The sequence below is a fragment of the Colobus angolensis genome, unplaced genomic scaffold, assembly GCF_000951035.1.
Source record: "Colobus angolensis palliatus isolate OR3802 unplaced genomic scaffold, Cang.pa_1.0 Scaffold225, whole genome shotgun sequence".
Classification (NCBI taxonomy): domain Eukaryota; kingdom Metazoa; phylum Chordata; class Mammalia; order Primates; family Cercopithecidae; genus Colobus; species Colobus angolensis.
The window spans coordinates 2,465,178-2,479,638 of NW_012115433.1; the positions used below are offsets into that span (position 1 = coordinate 2,465,178).

General features: G+C 32.4%; 1 protein-coding gene across 1 annotated transcript in view; it reads right to left on the reverse strand.

The window, feature by feature from the left end:
* Positions 1 to 617: 617 nt before the first annotated feature.
* Positions 618 to 14,461, reverse strand: part of CDH19 (cadherin 19, type 2) — a 100,400-nt gene continuing 86,556 nt past the window's right edge. The window contains exons 10-12 of the mRNA XM_011944073.1: positions 7,898 to 8,015; positions 5,321 to 5,572; positions 618 to 1,612 (exon numbers count right to left, since the gene is read on the reverse strand). Coding sequence (XP_011799463.1) covers positions 1,122 to 1,612; positions 5,321 to 5,572; positions 7,898 to 8,015 — 861 coding nt within the window. The 3' untranslated portion in view covers positions 618 to 1,121. The remainder of the gene's footprint in view (positions 1,613 to 5,320; positions 5,573 to 7,897; positions 8,016 to 14,461) is intronic.

Consider the following 14,461-nt stretch of genomic DNA (forward strand, 5'->3'; position numbering starts at 1 on the left):
TATATGACAAACTCCTAAATATATTTCCCTTTTTAATACAAAGTTGTAATATCAAAAATAATACAAATTTATACTATATAACTCTGATTAATATATACCAAGTATCTGTTCAAATTTGAAATCAGTTTTAAAGAGTGCTCTTGGCAAAGGTTTTAAAATATCAAACTAGAATGAATCATGGTATCGTAGTCAGAAACCTGCTTTCCATATAAGGTAAATGTTTTAAACATTTATGTAATCACCCACATTATCCTAGGTGTTAAAATTTTAAAGTCTATCTCTATATAGTATCAGGAACTTAACCACATAAACATTTTATTCTTACTCTGTGAAAGATGAAAATTGGGTAAATAAAATAACACCAAGATATTTTAATTCAGTGCCTTTCTCACATTAACCATCTAAAAAATTTGAGCATTTGCATTAGATGACATTGAAAAATAGTAGAGGAATATTTTAGTCATATGCTAGAGCTGGCTTTATAAGGCTTTTATTCATACAAATTTCTGTGAACCCCAGAAACCTTATTTACTTTTTCTCGTCTATTTTTCATGGATTCCTCCATCTGTTGTTTATCATACTTTCTAGTTTTCTACCAAGATTACCTAGCATTCTTTTTTAAATAAAGGAAACAATACTTCATGGAATAATTCATGAAAATTTCTCTGACTATACACTTTCAATTTTCATGTCAATATGATAGAAATGTAAATTTTATCTTGATTTGTACATTTCTATTTGACTTTCAAATTTTGGCTCCTTTAAGTTTTCTCTTGTTTGGTATTTTTACTCTTTCCTAAGTAAATAATGACATAATTGCACAAGGATTGACTACATCTTATATCCTCTCATCTACTTGTAATATCTTCCTAAATTATTTTACTTCATATCTGGTTGTATTGATGCCTGTGAGTTGATTGTTTACATTTCTCCCCACATGTCTGTTCAATGACAGCATGTAGGTAGCTTAAAATAACCACGGGGTATTTACTCCAGGGAAATCAGAAAACACTATAGACTAGGACTTTCCCTGCCATAGAGCCAGGGCACAAAACTCTTTAAGACTACCCTTTGGTTCAAATATACATTAGTACTCTCAAAAGTGTTGATGGTAAGAAGCCCTAATTATTTGACTGCACTGCAGAACCAAACATGCATGCTAATCTTTTAAAGCGAGGTCCCAACTCGTTAAGGTAATCATAGCTTTCATCCTGATCAGAGACTGCTGATTCTAAGGAGCTCAGGGATCCAGCTAATGACCCTGTTCCCTCAAAAGCGTAGGTCTGGAGGGAATCAAAAGGAGGAGCACACGGATCAGTATTAGCTTCTTCGAGCTTTTCCAGAATGAACTTCCTGAATATGGCACTGTCGGGGCCAACTTGCAAAGACTGCCTGTATAGGCTCCTGATCTCAGCGCTGGTGGTTTTCCGAGTCTTGCGTTCCCGCATTATGGTACTACTCCTCAGCTCTGCTATGTCAAAGGCCTCTGTATCTTCTTCTCCACCCCCTTCATCATCATATCGGAATATATTCTCTCTGAAATCTTCACTTTTCTCAGGAAATAGAATCTGTTTTCTCCGTTGTTTTAAACCCAAAGTCAAAAAAATAAACCCTGATGAGGAAAGCATATCGGAATATCAATAAACAATAAAGAATATTATAAACATTACAGTCTTTGCTCTCATTTCAAGCTCAAGATGAGTGCTTAAACTTTATGATTATAAGAAAAAAAGATACATTTGTTATTGAAAATCTGCCAAAGGAACTTGCAAATTACAAAAGAATGTATCACGATTTTTCTGGCTGATGACTTAGAGACAAAGAAAACCATAAAAATATAGTGAACTATTTTAGATGATGAACAATTTAACATTCAAAATCTATTTTTTCTCAAATATTAAAATAGAATAAAGTAGAATGATAAAAGTTTGCAACCTGAATGCATTTGTCAACTTTAGTAGCCAATGCTTCATATTAATAGTAGTTCAGAACAACAGAACAGTTTGATATTCCTTATTGAAGCAAAATTCTGTGGCATAATTATTTTCTAAATAAATATATATTGACTAGGAAGCATACATCAGGCATTCTTCTAAAAGCTTTATATTTATTGATTGATTTTATTCTTGTGAAAGCCATTATATTATTATATCCTATTATAGATGAGAAAACTGAAGCACACAGATGTTAAATGACATCGCTAGAATGACACAGCTAGTTGAGAGACACAATGGGATACTGTTCAGCCACCAACGGTGAAGTCATTTACAGCAACATAGATGAACCTGCCAGACATCATGTTAAGTAAAATAAGCTAGGCACAGAAAGAAAAGCACTGCTTGATCTCACTTATACATGAAATCCAAAAAAGTTGATTTCATAGAAGTAGAGAATACAATGGTAGGTACCAAGACTTGTAGAGTAGTCAGGGGAGTGGGGATGAAGAGAGGTTACTCAATTGGTACAAAGTTACAGTGGGACAGGAGGAATAAGTTCTGGTGTTCTATTATACCATAGGGTGACTGTAGCTAATAATTTATTTCAAAATAGGTAGAAGAGATAAATTTGGATGTTATCATCACAAAGAAAGGCTAAATGTTTTAAGTGACAAATATGCTAATTATGCTGACTTGAGCATTATGCAATATATACAGGTATTGAAACAACATACTGTACCCCACAGATATGTCCAATTTGTATCATTTATAAGTACAATAAAATAAAAAAAGACAAAAGTAGAAAGTTGGTTCAGATCCTGTGCTCTGTGATACCACATAAATTTCAGAAATTCTAAACTATCATGCATTTGAATCATAACACGTTTGTCTGTAATTATTATTTATTCCATAAGATAATTTTAACATCTTGTAGAAACAGAAAAAATTCAGAACACTTTTGCTTTAATTTTAAATAAAAGTGTATGTGTGTGTCTTTGTGTGTGTGTGTCTTTGTGTTTGGGTATCAAGGATAACTAAGACCCCACCTAGGATCTTATGTACCTGTTCAGAGTTTTACATGTAGGATTTGAAACACACATGAAGTCATGTTATGAATAGTATCACAAAGAGAAATATGGTTGTTATATAGTATTTATATAAAACTTGCATTTAAAATATCTAAAATAAACTTGCATTTAAAATATCTAAAATAAATAAGGTCACCATGTTTGTATTCAGGTATTGTACTTTAGAACTCACATGATATATATGGTTGAAATAGAAAGGAGTCTAATCAACACTTTTCTGACCTGAATTGGAGATAAACATTTATAAAACATTCAAAGGAAATCACTATGATAATAGTTGACCCATAGCTCCCACCTGCTAAATTTTACTCACATTTGTAACTATGAAGCTGCCCCTTGTTTGTGTGTAGATTTTTGGGGCTTGGTTTAAGTCTGTATCTATAGGTAGCTCAGTATTTGCAGTCCCCTCAAACTATGTGTTTACTATTTATTTTTGCTTCTGGATCTAGCTGTGTAGCTATGAATTCAGCTTCATAATCAAAGATCATTAAAAATAATTTTAAAAACTGAAGCTAGGTCCTAAACAATGGTAATGGTAGGTGGTAAATGAGGAATGGATGGGTTTTGAAGCCTTGAGAAAGATAAGTTCAGCGAAGACAAGGCAGGTCCTGAAACGTATCCCATGCCAGTTTGAGTGGTCAGTTTGGCATTTCAGAAAAGGTCTGATATATTTGCTCTCACTATTCAATGTAGTTTTATTGGCTTTTGGTTTGAAGTTTTGAGGGAGGCAAGAGCAGAGTTTAGATTATATATTTTGGCATTGAAAAAAGGAAAAGGTTATGCTAGATGAATATTTTATAGTCCTGAAAGCCTGATTAAGAACTTTTGGGGTTCAGCTGCCTCATCTGTGAAATGAATATAAATTATCTGCTTATAGAAACAGTGATAGCAATGGAAAAAAACAAGCAAACAAAAACTAATAGAGCTCTTTTACTGGGATTCCTTTCTCTTCTGTACTTGGATTTAAAAAGATGCTCTCTTATACATTCCTCATTTCTAACATTTACTGTCCTTTTTATTCACAAAAAGACTTTTGGATTATTTTTAGTTTTAATTGACAAATAAAACCATACATTTATGGTACACAATGTGATGTCTGATATGTGTATACATTGTGGAATGATTAAATCAATTTAATTAATGTATTCATCACCTTAAATACTTACAAATAAGATTGATATGTTGAAGAGATATCCACACTTCCGTGTTCATTACAGCATTATTCACGATAGCCAAGCTATGGAATTGATGGAAGCTGAGTGTCCATCAGTGAATTAATGAATGAGGAAAATGTGATATATAAACACAGTGAATGCTATTTAGCTTTAAACAAGAAAGAAGTTCTGTCATTTACAACAACGTAGATAAAACTAGATGACACTATACTAAGTGAAAGAAGCCAGGCACAGAAAGACAAACACTGCATGATGTCACTTTGACAACAAATCTAAAAAAAATAATAAATAAATAGCTTACATAAGTAGAGAGTAGAATGGTAGTAGCAGGATAGCGGGTGAGAGAATGAAGAGGCAGACGTTGGTTAAAAGACACAAAGTTTCAGTTAGATGTTAGGAATAAATTCGAGCGATCTATTTTACAGCATGGTAACTATAGTTAATAATAAGGTATTTTATATTCAAAAATTGCTAAGAGTAGATTTTACTGTCTTTTTTTTTTTTTTTTCTTTTTTTAAATGCACCTTGGGCTCTAGTCAGCTGCAGTACAGCATTGCATAACAGTGTGTTGTGGTCATGGAATCTTAGCACATCATTTTCTAGCTGCGTGACCCTTCATAAAGCACATAGCTTTTGGAATTTCTATTCCTTCATCTATAAAATGTAGGTGATATTAGTTACTGCTTAATAAGGTTATTGTGAGGTTCGAATTGCAAGTGCATATAAAACACTAAAGACTGTCTCCTGGAGTATAATAAGCACTCAAGAGAAGCTCACTGTTGTTATCACTAACTGTTACATATTTTATATTGTTACATTGTATATGTGTCAAGACCATGCATAAACAGATGTGTACATACACACTCACATACTCATACAATTCAAAGATCACATATTTATCCACTTATTTACTCCACTTGATTTAAGAATTATACTACATTCAGAGGAGCAATAAGCATACATACAAACCCACATTATAATGCTATAATAGAATTAACTATTTTATGTATTTATCATGTTATTTTAAATTAATGAGTATATTTTATATATTTCAGTTCAGCAGTACCTACCAAATATTATCATAATGCAAATGAGAATAGCAATGATGACTTCTACCTACCAAATATTACCATAATGCAAATGAGAATAGCAATGATGACTTCTGTCTTGAATCCCATGGAAAGCATAAGCTCCTGGTACTGGCACTCCTGTGTGCTCCCACTGTCATCACAGTCACAGACGTGGATGGTAAGGGTGTTTGTACTTGTAAGTGACGGGATTCCATTGTCAGCAATTAAGATGGAGATGTAGAAGACAGGCTCTTCTTGAAGGTTAAAACCAGTTCTATTAGTCAAAATGACAGCTGTGTTATCTAAAACAAAAATCCATGTGCATAATTTTTTCAACTACATAAGAGAAATTTGTATGTAATAGTCACATGTACTGGGGACAACAGTATAGAGATACGATCAAGTAAGTTCAAATAAAAGGAAGAGGAAATTTCTGATGATGAGACAATTAAAACATCCACACTAAATTATTAGTATTTTGACATCACCTAAACCCTAATTATGTAATCAGATGAATTATTTAAATTATGTAGTAAAATTAATATTTAATATTATTAAATATTGAGTTGATACTACTTAATTATTTAATTGATAATTTAAAGTATTTATGTTATTATTGAATTGCTTAAACTGGTTCCAAAATCTCTTTGACATATATATAAAACATATGTGTAACACAGAAAATAGCTTTTTAATCAGATATCAATAATTTATAGGGACTACTAATATGAAATATATGCTGATAGAGCTGGCTTTATTTGTGTTAATTACATACAACACGGTCTGTTTTCTAATACTTGGGACCCATTATTTGTACAAATTCAGGGAATATACAAGACTTTCAAAATCATCTGTCAAAGCACATGATCTCAAATACTATATTTTCTAAATAGACAAAATAATGTCACTTGGTAGACAAGATCCTATTAGGATATTTCATATCACATTGATGTTATTAATCTATTTGTATTTAAAATTCTGAAAATCATTATACTTAGTCAGACTGATTCATGTTCCTAGAGAGTCCATTCAAAAAATTCATGAAAACAAACAATAAGTACTTCAAATATATACAATTACCCTTCTGTGAATACCAAAATATTATAAATAACTTTTGTCATTGTGATTTCTTGTACCTCAGAACTGTATTTTCCCTTTCCTTCTTTTTTACCATCCCTCAAAATATTTTCCGTAGTCATCAGACAAATTTTAGAAGACAATAGCAGTAAAAGGAAAATAAATAAAAGCCTTTTGAAATGCATCCTTAAGTAGGACATTTCCCAAATCTTACCTTTTTAAAGACAATTCATTATGAAACCCTTAAAGTCTATAAAGTCCATGTGATTTTACTTGCTAGGCAGATCTAAGAGTTAAGAGACAGTTGACACTTTTTAAATATGTATTCTATTAAATTACTTGTGACAACAAACATGAAACCAAACCAATTTTGTATGCTTCAATATATTTATTTCACATCAGTAATTTATTTTATATTAATATAAATGAATCTGTATATGCAAACATCCATGTATTGAAATATGTATATTTAAAAACTCCAGCTTAGATTCATTTATATTAATATATATGTATTTAAAAGTACAATTTTTAACTTAAAGTAAAATAATAAAAAGTTTTTAAAAAAAGGTTGAAGTTCGCAACATCAAAATAATAATAATAATAATAAATACATGTATCCCCTGAATCTAAGAGTTCATCACAGGGCTAAATTTTGTGGAAAGCAGTTTGGAGATTTCTTGAAGAGTTTGAAAGAGATATTTGTGGTTTTTGTCTGAAATGTAGTTGAGTTTCCTCCCCAGGGGAAATGGACGAGGGCAAAACAGACAGAAATGTGTTGCATTTACTCTCCTGTGACAGGTCTCTTCTGGAACAAAGCTTAACCTCAGCTGTAAGGAGAACTGCAGGTATTTGGTTACAGATACTTGAGTAATAAATCAACTGTGTTTCATAACTTTGAGGTATAAAAAAATTAAAATAGTAGTCCTTATAATGACAAAAATATCTCACTGAAGCTCATGTAAAAGAAGCAGCGGGACTCTGTATATAGTTAATCCGCCTCAACCGAAAGGGAAAATAAATTCTGCCCCTACATAAAATTCTGTGAACACTTAATCCTTAGATTGATAAAAGTTATTTAGTTTTGAAGGAATAAGAACTGTATTAACCCAATTTCATATATTCTGAGCTCCTAATTGATGACCATAAATATTCTGGAATCAATCAAGCAAACACATGACTGTAACTCAAATAAATGTCGTTTTCTTCCTCAGTCATAGATTGAAGTCTGAGTTAGACAAGAACATGAAAGGAGCCGTGGTATCAGAACTGCAATTATATTCGCAGGGTTATTCAGACTTTACAAGAGCTTACAGCCATTGATAACTTTACAAAGTGTTTCTACTTTGAAGAAATGCGGTGAGAAATGGAGCCAATATTTTTTAGAACTTAACCCTGAGTTTTGTTTTCCATTTTCATTGTTACTCTCTTGCTTGATTTCCAAACATTATTATGTTGCAAGAACAGTATAAAAATCAATGCCATAAATTCCATTAAAGTCTAACATGAGTCACAAAAATGTATCAAAACTCATTATAAGTGAATGACATTACCTTGATTGTCTATGATTGTAAAACTTGAATAGTTAGTGTCTTCTACAGATAGATTAAAGTAAAAATGGTGCTCTTCTATGGATTCATCTCTATCCACTGCACTGATAGTCTGAATTACCTGAAAAAAAAGGGGAATAGATTTTTGTTGTTGTTTGGATTCAGGAAGAAGATCACTGCTGTTATTATTATTAGCTTTTATTCACATTGCTTTATTGTAATCAACAGGGACATTGCAGAAAATAGCTGTCAAATCAGTGGAGAATATTAAAGTATTTTTCTCAAGTTAAAAATATGTTCACTTCCTTTTTTCAAAGGGTGTTGTAATATTACATAATAAACAAATTCTTGTTGATGGATCAGGTGGATTCCAAACTCTAAGTTTGTTAGAAGTCTCCAAAGCATTTCTTTTGTATTACTCACACCCTCCTTGCCTACATTTCACTCTTTCTTCCTTCTTAATTTTTTCTTTATCTGAATGTCAGACATGATGATTTGCTAAAGTTGTCTATTTCCTGTTTTTACTGAGAGCAAAACTATGGTAGAGTTACTGGCTTACTAAACTATTTGCTAAAGTAATGAGATTTTTAATTGATTGAGGAAATAAAGCATTTAAAACGTAGGGGCAATGTACATGATTTCCTTTGACCCATAATGATTATAGGAAAGTGTTGTACATCACATAAGTTCATCTCTATATCTCAGATCATAAAACAGTGAAGTAATGCAGATATGAACAATTCCATTCTCAATTAATTATCTTCTTTCAAGACATGAATGTGTCAGTCAAGTAGTTCATTATTGTCGAAAAAGATGTGCTGTCAAGATCACATAGTGAGATTGTGATTAATTGTGGAAATTAAAGCAAATTCATTATAGAAGTTATTGTTTTGAATTTTCTAGAATTAAAGTGCTTTTAATAATATGTCAAACAAAAATAGCCTTAGATGCAAGATGACAAATCCAGATGTATGTTATACTTCAAAAAAATAGATATGTCTTCACAGGCATAAAGAACATTAGGAAACCAATACGATCTGTATATTACTTCTCCACATTGATTTTTGTTTAACTCATAACACATTACTAATAAATAATAATTTAGTGTTAATTAAGTAATGTAGCAAAACACATTCTATTCAATCCATGCTTATAATTATACATGTGGATATTGACTTGTGTTAAGGTAAAGCCTTCATGTTAGAATATCATAGGATTTTGTACAGGCTGGGTAGAGGGCAGAGGCTTGGAAACCCAATATTCTGAATCCTGGCTTTGCCATTTACAATATTTTAACCTTGAAAAATAAAAATACTAATACTTAACCTTCAGGGTTCATTTTCAGGATTATAAGTCTTGGCTTGTCAGAGAGTTTGTCACACAACAAATTATTATGTGTTCCTATGTCTATTATGTGTTACTCATGAAAATAATCTCTTGTTGAGTTTTTGCATGCCATGGTATACTGGATATTGTTAATAATAGGCATATGAATATCTTTATATGCATACTTACTGAAGTAATATTGATAACAAAGTACATAATTCATGTTTATCTTGCTGGCATATGTGGTTACAGTGTTCAGATAAGGAATATTTTATTTTACTACCTGATGTTCTGTATTAAACATGAGCATCTGATTAAATGTTACAAATGTCTCCCTTTGGGGAATGAAGACTTAAGAAGACTGGAGATACACTGTATATATTTCAAAAGACTTTTAATAAATCAAAATATCTTATACATAGATACAGGAAACTGAATGAGCAGGATTTCAACAGTCTGCCCCCTTTCAAATGAACAAGTCTTCACTTATATTTGCTCTGTAAGTTGGGCTTCCAATAAGATGTTTTACTGGCTTTCATAATTGTTTTATAAAAATAGGAAAACACTGACATAAAATCAGTCATATATCAAGTATTATGAATTTTGTTGAATTTACCTTGAACAGGTACATGTAAAAATAAACACATATCTCTAACAAAGAGACCACATTAATGTGCTCATAAGTCTTGATGGAGGATATTTATTTTTCCTTGAAATATAACAATGAAAATGTTTTCATTTTCGTTTTAAAATAAAATTCTGAGAAAAACTTCTTTCTATCTGTTGCATTGGCTAAAATTATTACCTGGGACCTATCGCTGACATTATACATTTATGAAAGGAGTAAACAGAAATTAAAAGGTAAAAGTATATACCAACAACAGCCGTAGCTTGAGAGACTGGGAAAAGAGAAAAGGAAAACAACTCCAAATTATGGTCAATTCTGAAAGAAAGCTCAGATTTGTTTTTTTTTTTCTTTTTTTTTGAGATGGAGTCTCACTCTGTCACCCAGGCTGTAGTGCAGTGGCATGATCTTGGCTCACTGCAAGCTCCGCCTCCTGGGTTTATGCCATTCTCCTAACTCAGCCTCCCGAGTAGCTGGGACTACAGGTGCCTGCCACCATGCCTGCCTAATTTTTTTTTTTATTTTTTTTTATTTTTAGTAAAGACAGTATTTAACTATATTAGTCTCGATCTCCTGACCTCGTGATCAGCCTGACTCGGCCTCCCAAAGTGCTGGGATTACAGGAATGAGCCACTGTGCCTGGCCGAAAGTCCAGATTTTTAATATTCTTTTTGCTCTCCAGGTAGAATTTTGGCCAATTTATTTCTGACGCAATACATTCAATCACCTATTTACAGTGCATCGAAAGCTACAATGGAAATATATTGTGTAAGCCCCAAGAATCGAAAAGTAACTAAAATTATAAGAAGTTACCTATGGGCCAGGATCTGTTCTATACATTATCTTAGATAATTTTCACAATGGTCCTTTGGAATAAATCGTATTATTGTTCCTATGGTATAAAGGTTTATATTAAGTTTCATATAAGCTAAATGTCTTAGGTACGTAAATTGGCTGGGCCAGAATTAGAATGTAAGCTGATGTCATAGTCAAAATGAAATATGAGTAGTAAGTGTAGCACTCTAGAACATATAGTTCATACCCTAGACTTGTTCTTCACCAGATTTGCATACAAAATGATACCGTAAAAAACATGGAATCCCAAAAGCAAGTAAAAATGTGTCTCATAAAAGATAGTGACAGAGAAATAAGCAATATAATTTTATAGGATAAGGACCAAAAATAATGGTTAAAAATAGAAGAAAATAATGTGTTTTGATATGGGAGAAAGGGAAGATTTTCTAGGGTAGAGTGCAGCCAATGAGCTAATACTTGAATAAAAATATGAATTGATGAAAAAAGTGTGATCCTAAGCAAAGAATATCATGAAAAAGTAGTGAAGGCAAAGATATCATAATTAGGTATAAATATATGAAATTAATATTTTGGAGATTAAAGATGGCCAATTATGGAAGTTTCATAAGTTCCAATTTAGTTATTTTATGAGACTATAATCACTATTTGACTTTGAAGATAATCAGGAGAATAAAGAGAATCATTTGCTATTAATCATTATGCACTATGTCTTCTTTTAAGAAAAAGTCACCCATGGGCCAGTTTACTAAAATATCATTCCAGATTAATTATCCCAAATCAAAAATAAGCCCAGTACTCACGTTCCTCAAACCAAAGAGATGGTTCTCATTAAACATGCAATTAATGGACAGCTAGTCTAAGATGTAACTCTTGTACACAATGATTTGGAGCAAGCAATACATTTGTGTCTGTTTCCTTACCTTCATGGCAAGTCACAATGAAACCTACTTCCAGGATTAGTCAATCAATAAATTGTTGAACAAGATTATAAACTATAAATTGAATCATGAACTCTAAATCAATATACAGATACTGAGTATTAATTTATATATGTCATCAATTCCTTGAAATGCACTCAATAAACTAAAAAAATGCTTCTCAGTAGAAAAATGTTAAACAAAATGTTGGAGTTGTAATAAATGAATATCTGGAAAGATTTTCTTAAAATCTTATCTGAGTTGCTAATCTAGTTATTCTAGGTAGGTATACCTTATATTAAGCTAAAGATGCAAATTGTCTCCCATTGCCAAGAAATTATTACACAAACATAGGTATGAGACCATCATGTTTTATATTACTCTAACGAGTAAATGATTTTAAATTACACCTGTTTTGACAAAATAAATCTACAAAACTCAAAAAAGTTGTTGAACATCTGTTCAAACAGGCAAAGTGCAAAATAATACACTAATAGAATTAGAACCAAAAGAAAGTCTAGATTGTAGTAAGTTTGTTGTCTTTTTCTGTTTAGCAAAACATTAGAAGAAAAATGTTGAAAATTAGAAAAATATGCTATAATATTATACTAAAATATTATAGTATAATATTTTAGACCTGGATAGAACTGGGGATACTCTAAGTTTTCTAAAAGAACTTTTCACAAAATTACATCATATATATTTAAATGTCATATATATCGTAATTGTTTTGCCATTAACTTGTAGAAATCTATATTCAGTTGAAAAATATGCATTCCTAGATTTTTATCTCAGTATGTATTTTCTAATTTTCCTTTTAAAGTTAATATTCCAAATATATTTTTAAAATTCACACAAAATCAACATGTATATACAAAATATTAAATTGTAAAATATCTCATTACTATCTTAGATGTATCCATTTAAGATGTATTTCATTAGTACCTACAGCATGCCAAGCAATCCTATGCCCTGGTGGTACAATCATGAATACAGGTAGTGTCTGTCACCACTGTTCACATTCTAGCAGTGTAGAAGATCAAGCAGAATTGCAAACTTAAAAAGTATTGAGGAAGTCCAGAATACATAAATTACATAATAAAGTTATAAACCACCTAAAATACTTGATATTTAAACATTGCAGGGGGAGGGTCAGAGAACCTTGTATCTACGCTGAAATTGGAAGATCATACTGCAGAAGTGAGCAGGGGATACATCACGGACATATTAAAGAGTTTCGACATTCTACTGAGGGACACTCCCAGGCTCTAAGTTGGAAATGAGATGATTATTACTTTTATTTGGGATCACACGGTTCCAGGCAAAGGATTGCATTTTAGAACGCTCCTGCTGAGGACATCCTTAACGTAAGTCTGGAAATGGAGAATCTAGCCCACAAGCTATTGTCATTATCCTAATGAACAACTGCTTGGTATTCAAAATTTCTTTATGTGATATACAAAAAAAAAACACTAACAATCACAATTATGGATTGCGTTATTTTTAATGAGAAACAATACGGAAATTACTGAGCAGTGTTCATAAACTGAGGATGGTACAATGTGCTTCAAATAAAGATACAGCTCCTGGGTCCCAAAATTTGCCTAGATTTGCCACAATGATATGGAGCAAGGGTATGCTGAACTCCAGAAGATGTGACCAAAGTAATGTTTTTCACCATTTCCAAAGGGCTATATATTCTCCTCACTACTCTCCATCCAGTAAAATCTGGTTCTCCTGAAACTGCATGACTACAGACTTACCTAATAAATATAATTGATATATAAAACTGATACATTGCTGCATATGTGCTGTGAGATTGGATGAAGCAAAGTTTGATTTTACAGGAACATCCCTCTGCAGACCTGCTTAGGTCAGGTTCACTCCAGAAGAGAAGATAGGTCCCTATTAGGGTAGAAAGAATGATGATAGAGAGAAATTGATACATTAAAGACATATGTAGGAGATGGGATCAACAGAACCAAATGATTGATTGGATATGGAGAGTAAAGACTATAATTAATTAAAAATCATGTCCATGGTTTTTTTTTTTTCTTTCAAAACTTGATATTATAATAATTTTCCTGGGGATACTGAAAAAAGGGAAGGCTTGGGAGCAAATTTGGTGTAACCATGGGACATCTGAGTTGTTTTCTCAGGTTAGTCGGACACATAGCTTAAAATAGAAAAAGCAGGCAGAGATACAGTTATTTGGGTATGAACTGTAGTCGAGAGGAAGAAGTGGGTAAAAGATAAAATAATGAGTTGAGGAAAACTTTTGGACACAAAAGTGGAAGGAAGAGAATCAACGATCACAAAATGCAACCACTGAAATTTAGGAAACAGAAAATTTTTACATGGAGACAAGGTAAATGTCTTTAGACAAAATATTGATATGAGTGAATCTGAAAATTATCGATATTATACTTTACCTCCAAAAAAGACATTTAATATCAGTCAAGATAATGGCACTCATTGATTTGAAAAATGGTAACTATTTGCACCACCTAGCCAAGGCAAATTACCCTGATGTCAGCTCATCTATTATATTAATATTTTGCAAATTGCTGAAAATTCTCTCCTTCTCTTCCCCACCCCAGCCACTTACACATTAAGAATAAAACCAGGGGGGCGGAGCAAGATGGCCGAATAGGAACAGCTCCAGTCTCCAACTCCCAGCGTGAGCGACACAGAAGACTGGTGATTTCTGCATTTTCAACTGAGGTACTGGGGTCATCTCACTCGGGAGTGCCAGACAATTGGTGCTGGTCAGCTGCTGCAGCCCGACCAGTGAGAGCTGAAGCAGGGCGAGGCATCACCTCACCTGGGAAGCGCAAGGGGGAAGGGAATCCCTTTTCCTAGCCAGGGGAACTGAGACACACA